The 10275-nt window shown below is 50.5% G+C and overlaps 1 protein-coding gene across 1 annotated transcript; it reads left to right on the top strand.

Annotated features, from left to right (window-relative positions):
• Positions 1 to 1699: 1699 nt before the first annotated feature.
• On the top strand, positions 1700 to 6622 carry LOC129773840 (uncharacterized). The gene has a single exon (XM_055777497.1). It carries the CDS (start codon positions 1700 to 1702, stop codon positions 6620 to 6622), a length of 4923 nt encoding a protein of 1640 aa, XP_055633472.1.
• The last annotated feature ends 3653 nt before the right edge of the window (positions 6623 to 10275 follow it).

A 10275-nucleotide genomic window follows, 5' to 3' on the forward strand; every position in this document is an offset into this window, starting at 1 on the left:
ATCGAGTGTCGGCAGAAAAACAAAACCCAACGGTAGCCGTCCAACATGGCAACGGGGGGTTTTCCCCCCCTCAATCCTCATGAGGATCTTGGGGATCCCGGCCCAACAAACAAATTTGAAGGGTCATATACGGGACGTACCTTTCCCGCATATGGTGATTCCAATGGCGATTACGGTGAATTGCAAATACTGCGACTGGAGGGTGTGTCAAAAGCACTCCCTAAAAGACCTTTCGAGATACGCAAATCAGTAGAGACATTCTTGCGCACCAAAATTGTTGACGCGAGGCCCGAAAATAGAGGGGCTTCCTACATCATAAAAATGCGGAATCAAAAGCTTATCGATACCATCAAAACAATGACCAAACTTATTGATGGAACGGAAATAAAAATAAACGACCACCCCACACTGAACCAATGTAGATGTGTCGTCTACTGCCCGGAAACCACTAGCTATAATACGGAAGAGATAAAAAAAGAGCTACAAGATCAAAGAGTTAAAGACGTCCGAAGAATCACCAAAAAAGAAGGCGACATGGTAGTACCTACACCCACTTTGATCCTGACTCTCAGTGGAACCGTGGTACCGCAAACCATCAATTTTGGTTGGATCAGAGTTCGAACCCGGCCATACTATCCAACACCAATGTTGTGCTACGGTTGCTATGATTACGGTCACCCTCGAAAGCGTTGTCCTATCGAAATTCCAGTATGTGGCATATGCTGCGGTAATCACCCAATTACTCCAGAGACCCCATGCAAAGCTAATCCCTACTGTAAACACTGCTCAAGCAACTCACACGCGGTAAGTAGCAGGAAATGTCCAGTTTACATGAAAGAGTTCGAAATTCAGCACCTCATGGTAGACCAGGGTATCGGCTACCCAGCCGCTAGAAGAATGTACGATTCGTCCCATCGAACTAAGACCACTGCTGCCGTAGTCACCGAAAGCAACGATGTTCGTTTTGCAGAACTCAACACTAAATTTGAACGATTACTTTCCGAAACTATGAAAAAGGACCAACAAATTAAACTCCTCCAACAGGAAGCTACGAAACGCGATAAGAAAATGGATGCCCTCATAACGGCAATGAAAGCAAAATTCAAACAAATCGCCGAGAAGGATGCGCGGATTGCTGAGTTGGAGGCCGTCCTAAATGCCACCAATACACTTACTTCAACCCCCAAAATCATAACTGCCTCGAAAAAACAGAGTACACCAACGACGAAAGAATCCAAAAAGGAATTAGTTTCAATTGAAAAAACCTCGACCAGCAACATCACTAGTAACCTGATAACATCCAACCGCAGATCACGATCCCGATCTTCTCAACGATCAAACTCGCAGAAGCGTGGCAAGGAAGGACGTCGGACCGACGAAAATTCCAATGCGGAAAGACCTCCAGAGCTCGCTTCTTGCAATAATGGTACCACACAAAACAATTCATCGTTCAACAAACCCGCCCCCAAAAAGCACAAGAAATGCACATCTCCTACAGCCGACCAGGCCATACAAATCTCTGACGAAGAGGCATAAAACTCTCAATCAGTCAGAGATTTCAGCATGGACTTCAACGTCTCTTCTGATGATCCAGAAGACGATGAAACACGGGAACATATGGAGATTTTGCCGTAGCTTGCAGTAGGAATGTCCTCTCCAGTCAATAGAAAGACAATAGACCACAATTGAGCAATCATCAATGGTCCTCACACGTAACAAAGCGAAAAGCCACACTAGAGAGCACAGAGAGGACAATGCACACACCCAAACCGACGAAACGAACTCCCATTTCACCACTAACAACACAACCTTGGGTAGCCGAGGCCCTGCCAGTGCGGAAGTCTTTGGAGGACCGGAACTGACAGACAATCCTCGACACCCAACGGAAACAAGCGAGACGGACAAGCGGGTTTTACTCCCGTATTCCTCGCAGGACAGCGAGGGAAACATGAATATACAAATCGAAAGCGAGACGGACAAGCGGGTCTCAATCCCGTACTCCTCGCAGGACAACGAGGGAAGCTTCAGTAAACAGATCGGAAGCGAGACGGACAAGCGGGTCCCACTCCCGTATTCCTCGCAGGACAACGTGGGACAAAATAAGAGATACGTAGTCCCGGTCAGCCGGAGCGCTCCTAGCGCAGAAGTCACAGAAACCAAACCACCCCTCCGACGACCTGTGAGAATTACGGGGTGGAATACCATGCCACCAGACGCAACAGTTGATGCCAAAAAGTACGACCAATGGAGGGCAACTATCGGAAACTACACAACACCAGTTCCTGGACCTTCACGAGTACTTTCAACTTTCTCCGCGGCTCCCTCACCTCTGCCGGTAGCGGGGTCTCCCTGGACTGCTTCCATCGGTGGAGCTCTGTCGGGGTCCGCAACTCGTTCGACAAGCCACAATATATGGCGAGCCATAGAAAGCGATACGGACAAGCGGGTATCACACCCGTATTCCTCGCAGGACAGCGAGGGAAGCTCCTATGAAAGCGAGACGGACAAGCGGGTCACACCCCCGTATCCCTCGCAGGACAACGGGAAACACATCAGGAAGAACACAGTCCTGGGTAGCCGAGGCCCCCCTAGTGCGGAAGTTATAAACAAACCGGAACTAGGGACCACCCCCCGGCGCCCGGTGGACTTTCTCGAATCATCGAAAGCAGAGTCTAAAAAACCCCTTCGACGCTCAGCAAGAATTGCGGAGCGAATGACCGCTACAGTAGATAAACGGAAACACAACTCGCGACAGGCAAAGACCGGCAATTCCACAACACCTTCAAAACCATCAACACTTCTTTCTGCGGCTCCCTCACCTCTGCCTACAGCGGGGTTCAATCAGACTGCTTCTGTCGGTGGAGCTCTGTCGGGGTCCGCAACTCGCCTAACAAGCTCGAACGTCCAATCGCCAAGCTCACTGTTGTCATCTGACCCAGTACCACAGCGGAACCTCAGAAACAGCCACCTTACAGGCTCAACGCTAGCCATCCAATGGAACATGAACGGATACTTCAACAACTACTGCGATATTGAACTTCTGGTTCAGAAGTACTGCCCAATTGTGTTAGCCATCCAGGAAGTCCACAAAGCCGATACCATCAAACTTAACAGATCCCTAGGTGGCCGATACAGATGGGTCCTAGGGGTGCACCCCAATTTTTATCATTCCGTCGCAATAGGAATTCGTCAACCGTTTCAGTTCACCGAAGTGAGTCTATACACAGAGCTTCCAGCGGTTGCAGTGAAAGTCCACCAACCATTTCCGGTGACTATCGTTTCACTATATTTACCAAATCCGAGAATCCTCAACCTACGAAATGAGCTCATTAACACACTGCGCAATATCACCGGTTCAACCCTCGTCCTAGGAGACTTTAACGGACACCACGAGACGTGGGGAAGTCCCAACCACAACCAGCGTGGAGTTACCATCACAGAAGCCATGGAGGAGGTGGAACTCGTAGTGTTAAATGACGGGTCTCCTACCTTCGTACACGGTCGTATCGAAACAGCCATAGACCTAAGCTTTTCTAGCCGAAATCTTCTTCCCCGCCTATTGTGGCGAACACACTCTGACCCGATGGGGAGTGATCACTACCCGATTATCATTCGGACTGATGACAAACCCTCAGTGCTCACCAGGCGGCCACGGTGGCAGTATGACCAAGCGGATTGGACAGCCTATCAAACCAACGTCGAAAGTTTCCTGGATCAACTCAACCGGGAGCCCGACCCAACAACCATGAATCAACTCTCGAAAGGTCTGTTTAACGCAGCTCTCACATCCATACCGAGAAGCAGCTCAGTCCCTGGCAGGAGGGCAACCCGATGGTGGTCCCCCGATGTAAAAGCAGCAGTTAAATCAAGGAGGAAGGCTCTACGGGCGGCAAAACGAATACCCGTTGGGCACCCCGACAAAATGAAGGCGGTAGAACTCTATCGGACAGCTCGGAACGAATGCAGGAAAACGATACGCAACGCAAAAACAAACAGCTGGCGAGAGTTCATCGACGGTGTGTCTAGTGAAAGCACATCGGCTGAGCTATGGCGACGAGTTAACGCCCTCTCAGGGAAAAGGAAATGCAAAGGCATCACCCTGTCCGTGATGAACGAGACTACCACTGATCCACTCGTAGTCGCAAACGCGCTGGGAAACCACTTCCATACTATATCAGCGTTGGATGGCTACTCTGAAGACTTCAAAAGAAAAAACGATGTCAAGACAGACTCAATACGGAGATACAAAATACCAGACATAGACCCAAACCCGAATCTCAACCAACCATTCCACATCCGCGAACTTAATCTGGCGCTGGCCGTCGGAAAGGGCAAATCAGCGGGACCGGACGATGTTGGTTACCCACTCCTTGAGAAACTCACCGCAACAGGCAAGTCGAAATTGCTGGAGGTTTTTAACCGGATCTGGACTGAGCGCGATTTCCCTCGAGAATGGTCCAGCAGCTTGGTTGTCCCGATTAAAAAACCAAACAAAACCGGACACTCGCCAGAGGACTATCGTCCCATATCACTGACATGCTGCGCCTCCAAGGTCATGGAGAGAATGGTGAACCGACGACTGACTCAACACTTATCCGAAAACCATCTGCTAGACTTCCGACAACACGCGTTCCGATCTGGCTGCGGGACCAACACATATCTGGCCACCCTGAGCCATGCTCTAAACGAGGCAAGGACGGAAAACCTGCACACTGAACTAGCGGCACTGGACATTGCCAAAGCATATAACCGAGCTTGGACCCCGGCAGTTCTGCAGCAGCTGTACAGATGGGGCATCGCAGGCCACATGCTTCACTTCGTGAAGGGTTTCCTGAGCCATCGTTCTTTCCGAGTAATAGTTGGAAATCAAAAATCGAGAGAATTCGCCGAAGAAACCGGAGTTCCCCAAGGGTCCGTGTTAGCCGTGACACTTTTCCTGGTAAAAATGAACAGCATTTTCGAGAACCTACCAAGGGGCATCCGTATTTTCGTATACGCGGACGACGTGATGCTAATGGTAATGGGCGCCTCCATCAAGCTTGTTAGACGGAAGCTCGCCCAAGCCATTTCATGGGTGGCGAAGTGGGCCTCCTCAGTGGGCTTCCAACTATCTCCATCTAAGAGCGAGTTTACCCACATATGTAATACAAATCACAGAATTAGTAACACCCCGATCCGGATCCAAGGAACAATCATCCCAAGACGAAAAACAATCCGGATTCTCGGAGTCACCGTAGACCGTAAATTGTCGTTCAGCCAGCACTGCGATAGAGTCAAAAATGATTGCCAAAGTCGTATCAACTTACTTAGATGCCTTGCCGGTCGACACACGAACTCTAATCGGAAAACGAGGATGAACGTCTGTAATGCTATAGTAAACTCCCGCCTATCCTATGGATTGGAACTCACGGTATTGGGTATCCAGACCCTACTGGACAAATTCGATCCCACATACAATCGCGCCATCCGCACTACCTCCGGTCTTCTCCCGTCTACCCCCTCAGACGCAGCTTGCGCTGAGAGTGGCATACTCCCGTTCCGGTTCTATATAAGGAAAACACTATGTCACCGTGCGATCGGATTTATAAATAAGACAGAAGGATCGAACGGGGAAGGTTTTCTCCTTGTCGAGGCTAACCGCCTCCTCCAGGAAACAACCGGTCAGAAACTTCCGCCGATATTCGGAATCCAATGGAATGGATCGAGAAGCTGGAATATGAAACGTTTAAAAACGGATACAACGATAAAGGACCACTACAAGGCCGGTTCTAACCCCATAGCCATTCGGAAACATATTGCGGAACTTTTAAATACCCGGTACGCGGAACACACTGTTCGCTACTCGGATGGCTCCAAAGCCTCAAAAAGAGTCGGGATAGGAGTGACAGGTCCAGACATATCTACCTGTCATCGCCTTCCAGACGCTTGCAACGTCTTTTCAGCAGAGGCGGTCGCAGCGTACTTTGCAGCAACCCATCCATCGGACAGTCCCGTTCTGGTGCTGTCCGACTCGGCCAGTGTGATATCAGCGATTGACTCGGAAAGACCGACACACCCGTGGATTCAACAAATCCTCATGGACACACCTCCAGATACCACATTCATGTGGATACCGGGCCACTCTGGAATACCCGGGAACGATGAAGCGGATCGTCTTGCAGCATCGGGTCGACGAAGGGCACACTTCACAAGTCTAGTTCAGGCAGATGACGTGAAAACATGGGTGTCCAAACAAATTGAGCAGAGATGGGCTCAAGAATGGTACGACGCTGGTCGACGTGGAACTCGGGAATTCTTTCTACGCAAGATTAAAGCGACAATCTCTAAATGGGAGGATCCCCGGGGACACCGCGATCAGCAGATTATTTCCAGACTCAGAACCGGGCATGCCGCTTTTGCCTACAACATGAGCGGAAACAGAGACAGCTTCCGAATTCAATGCGGTTTGTGCCGCAGTCACCAGTCAGTAGAACATGTTTTATGTCACTGTCCACAATACGATGGGTCAAGAACACTACACGGGGTCCCTGGAAATATCAGAGACGCTTTAGGCAATGACACATCCACAATTGCTGCAGTGATTGCATACTTAAAAGATAACAACATGTACAACCGGACGTAAATCACACCACCAAACACACACCACGCGAATGGAGGAGGGTGATAGCCCGACAGGCAGTAGACTCCTCTGTGATGCCACTTGTAGACACGATAAACGGAAAGGCAACGACGGGTCAATAAAATGAAGACGAAACATGAACTAGAACAACGAGAACGGAAACAAGTTTCAATGGATAAGCACGACGACGCGAACAATAGAAAGGACACGCAAAGGAAACAGCAACAACGGATCTACAAGGCAAAGACCAGGCATGGACTAGGACAACGAGAACGGAAACCAATATAAAAATAGAAAATATAGAAAATTTGATGTCCCCAATTCATAGGTCTAGCCCACTCATGGCTCCATGTTTAGGGTGTAACATAATAAGGGGTACAATTACCCACTATTTGGGAGAGTCCCCTCAGGCCTCTCCACTCTCTCGTTTAGAGATGAACCAGCCTTTGGCTGAAAATCTCTTTAATAAAGAAAGAAAAAAAAAAAAAAAAAAAAAAAAAAAAATTCTCAAATGGGGATCAACATAGGGTAGGAGCCTGCCTGTTGGTCTCAAATGTTCCTATCTCACGCCTCCACGAAGATCATATGACGACATTTTTAGATCGGGCGTGAACTGGAAACACACACCTGGTCTTGGCTCCGAGAACGGGTGTCGAAAGTGGCTAAGTGAGGGGGTGCGAGCGAGTCAGAGCGCTATATCTCTCCCGGGGAAGGCCTCCCGGGTCATGGAGGCCTTGCCAACCCGCTGTCTCCCGGGCAAAGGAGATACACCCAGAAAATGGAGCTACGTTCACGAAGAGTAATTAGAATGCGATCACCCGAGGAGGGTCCCCGAACTGGAGCTGGTCCTGGAACGGGCGTAAGAGCGAGCGGCCAGCGGCTGGAGGGCGATGTGCAAGAGCGGGCCACCAGCCGGGTTCAACCCGAAGAGCTACCGCCACACGGAAACAGCAGCCATCGACATCACCCAAGAAACGCTGCGCCTACGAGACGTGTTGCGACTGCCAGACGACAGTCGTCCACACTTGTGGGTACCACTAGGCGCCGGATCATGTGGACACACGAAATGAATGAATTCGTGATCCGCGCCTATTACATCTGCACTGCTTTGGAGACGGACATGAGCGGTCGCCCTCGAATACTAACAATGTTCGAGGAAGCGTATCCAGAGTTCGTCGGGAGGCTTGATCAGAACGCGATGAACGCGAGGCGTAGAGCGATAGTACGCAACAACATGCTCTCCCAAACGCAAATCGACGAGATCAAGCAGCAGGTGCAGAGAGAAATAAGCTCCAGGAACAACAGAGCAAGCGATGTGTCGAGACGAAGTTCAGTACGGCTGAGCAATTCATTCGCGAGTGGGGCACGCGAATCAGCACCAGTGAAGGCCACAGTACTACAACCCCCTGAGCCGGAAGACCCACAGCCAGATCAACAACTACTACGCGATCTGGTCTTCCACTACGACGAGGCGATCTCACAGTTCCGCGACACAGACCCATTGTCGCGCCCCAGGATCCCGAAGTTGCAGCATTCCCGCAGGCTGACAAGTGCAGTAAAGCTCATGAACGAGCACGTTCTTCCGCTGCACTTGGTTGATGCTGAGAACATGGAGGAGCTGCAACTGAAAGTTTACTGTGCTGCTGTGGCGACCGCCAAAAGTTTAGGATACCGTATTAGGCCAAGAGGCGGACTGCTCCAACATCTCCGTGAAAGGCGTGAGCCTCCATGGCGAAGGAGATTGGAGCAACGGATCCTAAACAAGCGCGCCGCAATTGGAAGACTGATGGCGTACAAAAGAGGCAGCAGATCGGCGAAATTATGTCGCCAAGTTGCTGTGATCGTGCGGCCTACTGAACTTCGCCAGCTGGGAGCTCACCAGCTGACGGAAAAACTCGACACACTGGTACAGCAATTGAGCGTCCTAACTAAACGGCTGAAACGTTACTCTGACTCTGCAAAGCGCCAGGAACAAAATCGGATGTTCAGAGATAACGAAAAAGCGTTCTACGACCACATTAGCGACGAGAAGCCCGACTACCGCGAAGGTTTGCCAGATATTAGCGATGTGACGAACTTCTGGGCTGGTATTTGGGAGACCCCAGTACAACATCGCGACGGGCAAATGTGGTTAAGACGGGAGGAGGAGAGTTGTGGTGAAATTGGAGAGATGCCAGCTATCATCGTCGAAGAGAACGATGTCCGCGAAGCCTCGCGGTACCTGAGGAACTGGGCAGCACCGGGCCCCGATGGTGTTCAGAACTTCTGGCACAAGAAGCTGACCGTCGCACATCAAAAGATAGCTGAGTGCTTCAACAAGGTGCTACGTGACCCACACAACCTCCCTGAATTCGCCACCCGTGGCGTCACATTCCTCCTCCCGAAAGACAGCAACACATTGAACCCATCAAAGTACAGGCCGATAACGTGCCTATCGAGTCTGTACAAGATATTAAGCAGCATCATAACCGCCAAAGTTTCTGCCCACTGCGAACAACACCATATCATCGCAGAAGAGCAGAAAGGATGCAGAAAAAATACGCATGGCTGCAAAGACCAGGCCATCATCGACGCAGCCATAGTCGGCCAGGCGGTTTATAACCAGCGGAACCTAAGCATGGCCTATATCGATTACAGGAAGGCTTATGACTCCATACCTCACTCGTTTCTCGTCCGGGTATTGGAGCTCTACAAAATTGATCCCGTCGTCGTTAGGTTCCTGCAGCATGCGATGAGGCAGTGGAGCACGTCTCTGCACCTTAGTGATGGGGAAAATGTGTTGCAGTCTAGAACGCTGCAGATAAAGAGGGGGATATTCCAAGGCGACTCTTTCAGCCCGCTTTGGTTTTGTCTGGCACTGAACCCCCTCAGTAGGACGCTCAATAGAAACGGTCATGGCTATAAAATAAGGTATGGCGACGGCGCCCACGAAGAAGTGACCCATACCTTTTACATGGACGATCTCAAGGTCTACGCTGATTCACGTCAGCGTCTAGGTGTAGCTATCCGGGTTGTCGAAGACATAAGCAGGGACATCTGTATGGAGTTCGGCCTCGACAAGTGTCGCTGTGTCCACCTGCTGAAAGGACAACTTACCGAATCCGGAGGCTACGAGGTCTATGACGGCGAGTTTATAAGAGACATGGTTCGTGGCGAATCCTATAAATATCTTGGATTCCGACAGCTCACCGGGATTCGCCACTCCGACATCAAGACGGAGCTGCGAGACAAGTTCTTGAGTCGAGTGAACTGTGTCCTGAGGACTTTCCTCAACGCGGGGAACAAGGTACGCGCGATCAACACATTCGCGGTTCCCCTGCTGACCTTCAGTTTTGGTGTAGTCAAATGGAGCAAAACTGACCTAGAGGACCTTGAGAGGAGGATGAAGAAAGCATTCAAAGAGGCCGGAATGCACCATCCTCAATCGGCACTGGAGAGAGTTTCACTACCACGCAAAGAAGGGGGACTTGGAATCGTCGACATTTCTGCACTGTGTGTTGCCCAGGTACGACAACTGCGCGAGTACTTCGCAGAACGCGCCAACCAAAACGCGCTATACCGGGCTGTCTGCGCCGCCGACAGAGGATACAGCGCTCTGCACTTGGCGCAAGCGGAGTACCAACTCAACTGCAATCTGCAGACAGTGGAGGAGAAGA

This window comes from Toxorhynchites rutilus, chromosome 3 (assembly GCF_029784135.1).
Source record: "Toxorhynchites rutilus septentrionalis strain SRP chromosome 3, ASM2978413v1, whole genome shotgun sequence".
Classification (NCBI taxonomy): Eukaryota; Metazoa; Arthropoda; class Insecta; order Diptera; family Culicidae; genus Toxorhynchites; species Toxorhynchites rutilus.